This window comes from Otolemur garnettii, unplaced genomic scaffold (assembly GCF_000181295.1).
Source record: "Otolemur garnettii isolate 467f Iridium unplaced genomic scaffold, OtoGar3 scaffold00099, whole genome shotgun sequence".
NCBI classification, from domain to species: domain Eukaryota; kingdom Metazoa; phylum Chordata; class Mammalia; order Primates; family Galagidae; genus Otolemur; species Otolemur garnettii.
The window spans coordinates 4,129,711-4,141,870 of record NW_003852494.1 but is presented as its reverse complement, the minus strand read 5'-3'; the positions used below and the strand labels follow the sequence as shown (position 1 = coordinate 4,141,870).

Below are 12,160 nucleotides of genomic sequence, written 5' to 3'. Positions count from 1 at the left end.
TTCTGTTTTCCCTCTGTCTGCTTATCCATCATCATACATCAAAGAACCCTCCTCTTTCAGTCTACATTTCCTTTCATTTGTAACACAGAAAATGTTTAGATAATCTTTTCCAACACATTTTCCTGGTCTCTGGCTTAGTGTCTGTGTACTCGCATTTCTACAATTCTTTTTTTTTTAAGCATAAAAATTCTTGAGAACAAATGTCCTTTAATAGTTAATACTAAACATCCTTAACAGTTCTTAAATATTAAAACACTAGAAGCAGAAATCTGTAAAACAAATAAAGTAAATGAGAACTTGTATTGAAACCAATCATTTGACATACTATTAATACAATTGTTACTTCTGCCGTGCCCATAAAGAGCAATCACTATGTTAACATCATAGCCGAGCAACCAAACAGGCTAGACCAGATGACTGCTTTCAACTACTTGTCTGACTGTACCATTCTCTCTGGAATCTACTCACACATCAAATGTAAATGACTTCCTCCCAGATAAACAAACAGAGCAGTCAGCAATGGAAAAGGCCTCAGTTACACAGTAATAATTGTTTTAGAAGAGTTATAAAGGGCTCCAGCCTATTTCCCAGTATTATGAACTATAAAATGATCAGATTAAAACCTCAATGGGTAATTCACAGTTCGGGGGGGGGGGTTGAGGGACTGCTAATAAACAACACAAGCCAGTGTTCTCACAGAGGGAAGGCTGTAATCCCTAATGCACAAGCCAGTGAACTCAGGGTGAAAGAATCCTGTTTGCTGCCCACCTGAAACAACCTATCAACTTCATACTAGCTTCTGCAAATCAGAGAGGGCTGAGAAGGCACAGGATTAAAGCCTCAATTACTTGTAGAAGATGCATTCTAAGGAATGGGTAATCCCAGAATGAATTCTGTGCAACATTAAAAGCCTATGTCCCAGATTTGATGGCCAAATTCTCATTAGCCTCTATTTACCACCACCTGGAAAGGAAGTACATGTCTTAACGTTGAAAAAGAAAACTGAATTATCATTAAAATTTATCACAGATAATTTATTAATGACAGTTCTAACCATAATTCTATTCTTTAATTTTTTTTTTTTTTGAGACAGATTCTCACTTTGTTCCCCTCAGTGGAGTGCTGTGGCATCATATCTCACAGCAACCTCCAACACTGGGGCTCAAGCTATTCTCTTGCCTCAGCCTCTCAAGTAGCTGGGACAATAGGCACCCGCCACAATGCCTGGCTATTTTTAGAGATCAGGTCTCACTCTGGCTCAGGCTAGTCTCAAATCTATGAGCTCAAGCAATCCACCCACTTTGGCCTCCTAGAGCACTGGGATTACAGGCGTGAGCCACCCCACCCGGCCTATTCTTTAATTTTTTTCCATGGTTCTGAGAAGGGAGAAAAGCATTGACAACATAAAATTAGTAACTCCCTGAGATCAATGGCTTACAACAGCTTTTTCAGAAGCAAGTTTACCTGCATTTCTAGAACCTGTTTAAGAGGGGGCGCAGGAGGACTGGTCTCTCCCTCAGGAAGGGGAATATCAGCTCTATTAATTTCCTGCATCAAATAAACTGTGAAAATAAAACAAAAGTTAACAAATTAAATTTTAAAAAACCTCATTATGATACATTTCAGTTAAAACATTTTAAATCCCTAGGCCATCTAAAAAATCAATGTTTAAATGCACAAAAATCTTGCTTGTTTCAAGCAAGATTTATAGGTCACTTTCAACAGAAGTGTTTCCAAAGACTTACAAAATAAGGCTGCCTAGAAATATCAGCATGCAGTGACAAAATTCCCTCCTATGTTTTCCATTTCTAAAGTTTTCGTAAGGAACTCTGAGTCAGAGCTGCCTCTGCATCTGCAGAATGATGCAGAGGTTAGAGGTACACTTGGAACTGCAGAAATCATCCAAGTGGTAGATCCACAGCAGTCCCCACAAGAGCTGGCAACTTGACTTTCTCTGCAGATGCCCTTAGGAAGAGAAGGGCATCCATTAAGAAAATCATGTTCCCAGGGCAGAAGCCAGGCTCTCTTGCAAATCTCCAATTAGCCCTGATGCTGTGACTTAGGACAACTTTCACTATTTCACTACTTAAGCTAAAGACTAGATTCATAAACCAATAGCGTACCAGCTAAAATGAACTCACTTTCTCTAGCTTACATTTTCAATTCCATGAAACATCCTTTTTCTTAGAATACATGTTATAATACCTGGTGGTCATTACCAAACATATCAGGAAAGTGTAACTAGTTAGTCTGTTTTTAGGAGGGAAAGAAGAAAGGAAGAAAAATAAAAAAGAAAAGAAAAGCAACTAGGTCTTACTAACAAGACAACAAAGGAGGCACTGGGTTTAAGAGGTTTCCAGAAATGGATGAAAACTGCTTTAACTATTTTTTTTTTTTTTTTTTTGAGAAAGAGTCTCACTATGTTGCCCTCACTAGAGTACTGTGGCATCAAAGCTAACAGCAACCTCAAACTCTTGGGCTTAAGCGATTCTCCTGCTTCAGCCTCCCAAGTAGCTGGGACTACAGGTGCCCGCCACAATGCCTGGCTATTTTTTGGTTGCAGTTGTTTAGTTGGCCTGGGCTGGGTTCAAACCCGCCACCCTCACTGTATGTGGCTGGCAGGTGGCATAGCACCACTGTGCTATGGGCACTGAGCCTACTTTTTTTTTTTTGAGACAGTGTCTTACTCTGTTGCCCTGGATAGAGTGCTGTGGCATCATAGTTCACAGTAACCTCAAACTCTTAGGCTCAAGCAACCCTCTTGCCTCAGCCTTCTGAGTAGCTGGGATTCTACCCAGCCATTTTTTTTTTTCATAAGAGAAAACCAGACCGGCCTTGAACTCTAGGACTTAAGCAATCAGCCCACCTCAGTCTCCCAAGTAGCTGGCCCTTTGAGAGCACACCACCATGTCCAGCTTATACCTAAATTTACTTGGGAGTTCCTTTTTTATTTATTCAAGTCTACATTCTTTTTGAAATAGTTTAAACTATAAGAACATGTAAACTCCTGGATATGCCCAGTGTGTTACCACCTTTGCCCTACCTTTTTTAAAAACCTCATTCCAGCTGAGAACAGTGGCTGAACCCTGTAATCCTAGCACTCTGGGAGATGGAGCAGGTAGATCACCTAAGCTCAGGAGTTCAAGACCAGCCTGAGCAAGAACAAGACCTTGTATCTACTAAAAACAGAACAATTAGCCAGACATTGTGGTGGGCACCTGTGGTCCCAGCTATTCAGGAGGCTAAGGCAAGAGGACTGCTTGAGCCTAGGAGTTTGAGTTTGCTGTGAGCTATCACAGCATAGCACTCCAGCCTGGGGCAAGAGAGTGAGACTCTGTGTCAAAAAATAAAATAAAAGTCTCATTCCAAGTGCAAGATCTACCTGTCCAATGACTCATACAGGTTGCAAATACATGGGACATCTTAAGCCACACAAATAACTAGGACCTCAAGCAATATGAAAAGCAATAGGTTTCAGATGACTATAAATTTCTATTAATCTTAAAAAGCCTCAATTTAAAAATAAAACCTACAATCATTACCAACTGTTAGAAATCATGCCAAGTCATATCCTCCCTGCACATCCCCACATTTGGCCTTATAAAAACAAACTCAGTGACTTCTCTGCCATTTTCCCTTCCATTTCCATCAGAACTTGACTTCACTTGATAATGACTAAAGTTGAAGACTTCAGAGATAAGGCCAGGTGCGGTGGCACACACCTGTAATCCCAGTACTTGGGAGGCTGAGACAGGTGGATTGCCTGAGTTCACAGGTTCAAGACCAGCCTGAGCCAGAGTGAGACACCATCTCTAAAAAACAGCTAAGCATTGTGGTGGGCAACTGTAGTCCCAGCTATTTGGGAGGCTGAGGAAAGAAGATCACTTAAATTCAAGAGGTTGAGGTTGCTGTGAGCTAAGACTCAAAGCACTCTACAGTGAACAAGTGAGACTCTGTCTCAAGAAAAAAAAAGACTTCAAAGGTAAAGGAAAAAAAGACTTCAAGGAAAGGAAGACTTCAAAGGAAATAAAGACTTCAAAGATAAAGGAAAAAAAGACTTCAAAGATAAAGGAAGTAGCCTCAGCCTACTGAGTTGTAATAGTTAACAATCAGAGAGCACTGATCTAACTCACTGGCAAAGAAGCCCTAAGACATAGAAATTGATTATCAATCAATCACTCTGCCATTTCCTGCTTCTCTCCTTCCTTGATACAATTTTAGATGAAGCAATGTATGTATGTACACAATGTTAAGTTAGGACAGACTACAATGGATTGGTTAAAAAAAATCATGACAGGGCGGCATCTATGGCTCAGTGGGTAGGGTACCAGCCCCATATACTGAGGGTGATGGGTTCAACCCCGGCCCTGGCCAAACTGCAACAAAAAATAGCCAGGTATAGGCTCGGCGCCTGTGGCTCAAGCGGCTAAGGCGCCAGCCACATACAACTAAGGTGGCGGGTTCGAATCCCCAGCCCGGGCCCGCCAAACAACAACAAAAAAAATGGCCAGGCGTTGTGGCGGGCGCCTGTAGTCCCAGCTACTTGGGAGGCTGAGACAGGAGACTCGCTTGAGCCCAGGAGTTGGAGGTTGCTGTGAGCGTGATGCCATGGCACTCTACCCAGGGCGATAGCTTGAGGCTCCGTCTCAAAAAAAAAAAAAAAATAGCCAGGTATTGTGGCAGGTGCCTGTGGTCCCAGCTACTCAGGAGGGTGAGGCAAGAAAATCACTTAAGCCCAAGAGTTTGAGGTCGCTGTGAGCTGTGACACCACAACACTCTACCATAGGCGACAAAGTGAGACTCTGTCTCTAAAAAAAAATAAAAAATATTTAGTAGCATGTGCCTGTAGTCAAGACTGAGGTAGAAGGATCACATGAGCCCTGGAGTTCAAGACTGCAGTGAGCTCTGACTGTGCCACTGTACTTCAGCCAGGGTGACAGAATCTAAAATAACTACCTAAACAAGTAAATAAATAAATAAATCATTACTATTACTTTTTAACATGGAAAATAAACTTACCCAATATCCGCTCTAGTTCCTCACATCTCTTCACCTCACCAACAAATTTTCTTTGGAAAGAACTTATGTTCTGGTTGAGCTGAGAAAAGGATGAAAAAATTGCTGTAAATTTGGCAAAGTTTTGGGGAAAGTACACTGTCTTATACTACTGAATGGAAGTATAAACTGACATAACTTTTTTGGTGAACAATCTGGCAACTGGTACCAAAATGCCTGAAAATTGTCCTTTTCCCAGCAATACCCCATGAAGAAATTTAACCTAAGGAAAAAAGTACAGATACAAATTTTATGAATAAGAACATGAACCTCAGAGAAAGAGAAAAATGATAACCCCCAAATTCAACATCAGAAAACTGGTTAAAGAAATTATACTCTAAAAAAAATAATAAATTATACGCCAGAGCCTTTTGATGGAATATACTCAGCAATAAAAAAAAACTAATGACACATGCAACAACACGGGTGACTCTCATAAAAATTATACTAAGTGGAAGACGCCAATCCAAGAGGCCACGTACTGAGATTATTTATATTGAATGCCAAGAAAAGGCAAATCCAGAGGCAGAAATTAGATCAATGGTTGTGTAGGGCTATAGGCATGAATGCAGGAAGTTACCTATAAATGAGCACAAGGAATCTTCCTGGGGGGACGGAATGTTCTAAAACTGGATAGTGGTGATGGTTGCATGACTTAATAAACTTTCTAAAAAAATCATTAAATTGTATACTTGAGCTGGGTGCTGTGACTCACACCTGTAATCAATCCCAAAAATTCTGGAATCTGAGGCAGGAGGAGCACTTGAGCCCAGGAGTTCAAGAGCAGCCTTGGGAACGTATCTAGATCTCATCCCAAATACATTACAAAAAAATTAGCCAGGCATTGTCACATGTGCTGTAGTCCCAGCTCCTTAGGAGGCTGAAGCAGGAGGATTGCTTGAACCCAGGACTTTAAGGCTACATTGAGCTATGATCACACCACTGCATTCCAGCCTGGGGAACAGAGTTAAGACCTCAACTCTAAAAATAAAATAGATTATACACTGAAAATGGGTGAATTACATGATACACCTCAATAAAGGTATATAAAAACTATGGTTCAGTCACACAACTGACGCAGCACTTTTTTTTTTTTTTTGAGATAGGATCTTGCTCTGGTGCCCTGGCTAGAGTGCAGTGGCATCCTCACAGCTCACTGCAACCTCAAACTCATGGACTCAAACAATCCTCCTGCTTCAGCCCCCTACCGGGGACTACAGGCACCCACAGTGCCTGGTTGATTTTTATGTTTTTTTGTAGAGAAGGGGTCTTGCTCCTGCTCAGGCTAGTAGTCTCAAACAAACTTCAAGTGATCCTCCCACCTCAGCCTCCTAGAATGCTACATTTATAAGCATAAGCCACCATACCTGGCCCTACTCTGCCCTTACTAAAAATGATGCTTTAAATGACCAGGCATTTGGCTCAGTGCCCATAGCTCAGTGGTTAGGGCGCCGGCCACATACACCTGGAGCTGGTGGATTTGAACCCAGGCCTGCTAAACAACAACAATTACAACAAAAAAATAGCCAGGCATTGTGGCAGGTGCCTATTGTCCCAGCTACTTGGGAGGCTGAGGCAAAAGAATCACTTAAGCCCAAGAATTGGAGGTTGCTATAAGCTGTGACGCCACAGCACTCTACTGAGCGACACAGGAAGACTCTGTCTCAAAAAATAATAATAAATAAAAAATAAATGACCAGGCATTTGATTATATGAAGAAATGTATTATTAAAATTTCCAGGTATGATAATGGTATAATGGTTTTGATTTTTGAGTTCTTATCTTTCAGAGATACTTACTGAAATATGAGTTCGTATAGTTTGGATTTGATTCAAAATGATCTAGTATAGTAGGGGAAATGGGGGTACGGGAAAAAAACAGTGAGCCCTGAGTTTATATTATGAGTACATGGGATCCCACTATACTCTTCCCTCTACTTCTTATAATACAAAGCTTAGAGCAAATTTTAAAAATTATAGGCTGGGTGCCATGGCTCACACCTATAATCCTAGCACTCAGAGGCTGAGGCAGGACTGCTTGAGCTCATGAGTTTGAGAGCAGCCTGAGCAAGAGCGAAACCCCATCTCTACTAAAAATAGAAAAACTAGCCAGGCATGTGACAGGCTCCTATAATCCTAGGTGCTTGGGAGGCTGAAGCAAGAGGATTATTTGAGCCTGGGAGTTTGAGGTTGCTGTGAGCTACGATGCCACAGCACTCTACCCATGGCAATAGAGTGAGATTCTGTCTCCTCCCCCCAAAAGAAGGGAATGTTTAATAAAATTAGGAAATTAGTCATAATTTGTGTGTGAAAAGTAGATTAAGATATTTTCACTGTCATTCCAAGTATATGAAACACACATATACACACATTTCAAAATATTCTTCCAAAATGTCCACCCAGTATTAACCAAAAAGTTAAAATGTTTATTTCTAGGTGTAGAATTTCCCACAATGCACATATATTACTTTTATAATTTAAAAAGTTTACACTAACCATTCATGTTGAAAGCCATTTCAGATAAGAAATTTATCTTTGTTCCATCCAGCATTTGTTCTGGGCACTCTCAAAAAACATGAAACTGCTCAACCTGAGAAGTGCCTACCCCAACAGCTCAGTTCCAGTTCAGTTTTTTGAATTTTTTTAAAAAGAATTAAATTTCAAATTTCACTTCTGTCACCTTCTCACTCATTTCTGGAGGTCATAGTACTCTAGAGTAACCAGTTCCAAGTCCCTAATGATTCAGACACAATCTATGTCCATACAAGAACTTGGAAAGGAAGCTCTGCATCAAAAGCTGTCTACCCAGCGAGGGCACTACTTCTTGGTTTCAATTTTGTTTCCTTCAATATCAAACACTACTTAACTCTAACTGTACAACAATGCTTCTATAAATGGCAGAATTTTTATAAAGAGGTAAATTTCTGTGGCAATGATACTAATATGATCGGCTCTGATATACACCACCATCACTGGCTTACATACATTAACTATTATTTTTTCCTGTTGCACATTTCTGTTTATAAAATTTACATTTTGTTTTCCCTTTAGGGCAGCAAAGGCAACCTAATCCAGGGCTAATGGCATAGAGTACATTTTAATGAAGACTGATTTTAAGACCCATTTCATCTAGAAACACTGACAGAGGAAACTTTGTCCTGACATTCTCCCCCTGATCCTCCCTCTCTGTTACAAGAGGCAAGAGGACCTTCCCTTCCCTGAATGGCCTTTCTTTCCCAGGCCTCTCACTGGCTGTCACCACAGAAATCCTTGCCCTGCCCCTTTTCCCTTGCAAGAGTGGCTAAAAGAAAAACCACAAAGGAGCCAGAAAAGACCCAGTTACTGACTTTGTCGGCAAAGTCAGTAACTCACTCCAGAAAACAGCAGAAGCATCACATGTGACAATGCTTTCTGCACTAGCACATAAGATGCTGACAGTCAGCCTTAGTTTTATTTTCCTTCTGGAAAAAGATGAATGGCACTTTTTTCTTTTCTGACTTTCAGTTAAAAAGGATCCCAAGTATACTCTACAACCCAGTGTAAAGGTACTCAATGAAACTCGAATCTCTGTGGTGATTACAGCACTGGCTCAAATCTGAGACTGAAGTGTGATACCTGTCTTGGCTTGAGCACTAACAGGCTGGAACAAACATACCTGTTACAAAGAAAGGCACCTGTTTAACTTGAGACTGCTGCCTAAGTCTTTCGGGTGCAGCCCCTGCCAGGTGAGTGGGTCCCATGTACTGAGACCCAAGTGGCTCTAGGAACCAGGAGGGCACTGCACCTCACCTCACCTCACCCTCAGCTGTCACTCAGGAGTTTCTCCGTGACTTTCCAGTTACCTCATTGGGCCAATCCAAACATCACCGCTGTCACATCTGGGATAGGGCCTTTAGAAATCAAGGTCCCCTCAAAACGGTGAAAGCAAATAGCCAAGAAATTAAAGTGGAAGCTAGGAAATAAAATGTTTGCCTGAGTGAATTTCCATTCAGTCAGTAATATTAGGTCCTGCTTACCAGTCTCCCATCCACACCCTTTTCTTTTCCTTCAGAGCACTTATCACAGTTTATAATCAAGGAGTGTTTAACCTGTCTCCTCCCAGACCATGAGCTCTAGGAGCACAAGAACTTTTCCTTGCTCACCACTGAGTCTCCACGCACCAAAAACATGCCTGAATATAGCAGGCACTCAATAAAAGCTTGTTCATTCATTCAACAGATGCCTATTAATGCCAACAAATGCCAGGCACTGTGGGAAGTCTAGGAGAATCAGGAGTGGACAAGTCAGGCAAGATTCTTGCTCTCAGAGGTTGACAGTTCATGGTGGAGACAAATAATAAACAAGTAAATGGATATAAGCAAACTGTGTTTATTATTACACATTGGGGAGACAGCTCCCATTCAACAAATAATGACTACACTTCTAGTCCTTACACAATGCCACGTCCATCATTACACATCAATGAAGTAAAAACACAAAAATTCCTCTCCTCAAGGAGCTTAGGCCAGCTCATTTCCCAGTCCAGGCTCTGTCCATGCTCTTTCTGTTCCCTGCCAGGACCCTCTTTCCCCAGATCCTTCCCAAGGCTAGCACCTTCCCAATCGAGTTTCAGCTGAAACGTCACCTCCTAAGAGGGGCTTTCTTTGAACACCTATTCAAAACCACCTCCCACCCAAATCACCACCATACCACCCCGTTTTATTTTCTTTATATTTTCTTCATAGCAAACATTTTCTAGTTTAGGTATTTATCGGCTTAACGTGTCCTCTTCCCCATCCCTGTAAGTTCCAAAAGGACTCCAAAGAGGCCTTTATCAGATTTGTCCTCCCCAATCATCTGATGAACACTGCCCCAAGTTGATGGAGATTACATGGAGGCGATCCTAACTGACCCAGGCAGAGCCGCCCCAGATCAGACTCTGGCGACTCTGGCGACCCTGGGAGTCAAAGCCCTGCTGGGCATAAGCTCTGGCGGGTAAAGCGGGGGCCTCAGCTTCCCCGCCTGAGAAATGGGGCAGGGGCGCGCTCCTCCCCAGGCGCTCGCGGCAGGAAGGCCGGAGCGAGAGGCAGGACGTGAGAGCGGCTGGCTGGTGGGCAGGTGCGGCCCGCGTCTCCCGGGAGACACTCACGTCTCGGAACTGGACCAGGCCTTTCTCGCCCAGGGCGCTGAGGCACTCGTAGGCGGTGCCGGACTGCAGGAAGAGCTGCGCCAGGCACATGGTCTCGCTCCGGAACAGGGACCCCATGGCGGGCTGGCCCGCGCCCCGGAGGGGGTCGACGGGAGCGACGGCTCCGAGCCGCGCGGGCCCGCAGTCAGCCGGGGCGGCCCGGGCCTCGGGCTCTTCCTGCGGCCTGGCCGCGGCCCCGCACCATCGGGTTCCGAGCTGCAGCGGCCGCGCCGGGTGCTGCCCCCGCGGGCGCCACTCCAGCAGCCGCCGCCAGCTACACCCCACCCCCGAGCTGCGGCCGGTTCCGGTTCCGCCCCCGCCCCCAGCACCGCCCCCTCCGGCCGACCAATGGGTGCCCGGAGTTGCGGCCGCAAGGCTCGGCGGCCGGGCCAACCGGCTCACACCCGGCGGCCACCCGGGGCTCAGACCGAGCCCGACCCGAGGCTTTGAAGATGAGGCCTTCCGGAGTTCACCTACCGTTTCAAGTGCACAGCTCCGTGACTTTCAGTGAAGTTACAGCGTGTACAATCCCCTCGACCCCAGAAAGATTCCTCCTGCACGGATGCGGTCTCCCCCTTTTTTTCTTTTCCTTTTTGAGACAGTCTCACTTTATAGCCTTCGGTAGAGTTATGTGGCGTCACAGCTCACAGCAACCTTCAACTCCTGGGCTTAGGCGATTCTCTTGCCTCAGCCTCCCGAGTAGCTGGGACTACAGGCGCCCACCACAACGCCCGTCTATTTTGTTGTTGCAGTTTGGCCAGGTCTGGGTTTGAACCTGCCACCCTCGGTATATAGGGCCGGCGCCCTACTCACTGACCCACAGGCGCCGCCTGGGTCTCCCCTTCTTACCAGCCACTTCCACACATGTCCTGATCACAGCGTGCCCAGCATCTGGTGTGCACCTGGCCCCTGCCTCACCAGACCTCCCGTTTTATTTCCTTCGCAGCACCTACCACCATCATAAATCCTGCCTGCCTGGTTAGTACTGGCCTTCCCCAGAGCAAAGACACAGTCCCAGGCACTATGGAATCTCCAGGACCTTGCACATAGCAAGGCACTCAATACTAGTTCTTGAATGCATACATGAATGTTACATAAACTTAGAAAGTTAAAACCATATGATATGCACACCAGATCCTGTTTTCCTGCCAAAGTGAGTTTTTCCCTCTCTGAAATACCAAAGGCATCCTAACAAAGACCACTAAATCAGGCTGAATTACTTGTCATTTGGGAACTTTAAAATAGTTTTCCATAAATACAGTATCTTACATCCAAAGCTAGTTACACTAACTGCCATTGAAAGACTTTGTGAATCACTGCACTTAACCAGTGGGTATTTCCTTTTCTTACACAAAAGGTAACTTTCAGTTCCTTCTGTAGGGTATAATCACTTCCACCCTCAGAGATACAAATCAAAGAAACAGAAAAGGGAGGATGCCAATGTTAACTCCAATGTAACACCAACAGTGATACCTGAGAGGGAAAAAAGTTGTTATTATGTGTTTAATACTAATTAGGAAAAATATAACAAACCTACAGTTTCACAAATATTATTAGTGACGTTGGTTCTTTTATTTAAAGAAAACTTTAAACAACAGTATAGGTGATACTAACATACAGTAAGAATTGTGAAGGATGGCTTGGTGCCTATAGCTCAGTGGTTAGGGCACTGGCCACATACACCAGGCCTGGCAGGTTTGAACCCAGTCCAGGCGGGTTAAAATAACAATGACAACTGCAACAACAACAACAACAACAAGAGAATAGCAGGGCACTGTGGTGGGCACCTGTAGTCCTTAGCTACTTGGGAGGCTAAGGCAAGACAATCACTTAAGCCCAAGAGTTGGGGATTGCTGTGAGCTATAATGGTACAGCACTCTACTGAGGGCAACATACTAAGACTCTGTCTCAAAAACAAAAAACAAACAAACAAACAAAC

At 43.8% G+C, this 12,160-nt stretch overlaps 1 protein-coding gene across 3 annotated transcripts in view; it reads right to left on the bottom strand.

Moving 5' to 3' along the window:
- ATP6V0A2 (ATPase H+ transporting V0 subunit a2) overlaps positions 1-10,533 on the bottom strand; it is a 44,168-nt gene extending 33,635 nt beyond the window's left edge. For 2 of the 3 annotated variants that reach the window (XM_023516864.1, XM_023516865.1), the window contains exons 1-4: positions 10,183-10,504; positions 5,195-5,278; positions 5,020-5,098; positions 1,465-1,562 (exon numbers count right to left, since the gene is read on the bottom strand). In XM_023516864.1, coding sequence (XP_023372632.1) covers positions 1,465-1,562; positions 5,020-5,098; positions 5,195-5,278; positions 10,183-10,299 — 378 coding nt within the window. In that variant the 5' untranslated portion in view covers positions 10,300-10,504. Of the gene's footprint in view, positions 1-1,464; positions 1,563-5,019; positions 5,099-5,194; positions 5,279-10,182 lie in introns of all 3 variants that reach the window. The other variant, XM_003796030.3, reaches the window with a different exon arrangement.
- Between the last annotated feature and the right edge of the window lie 1,627 nt (positions 10,534-12,160).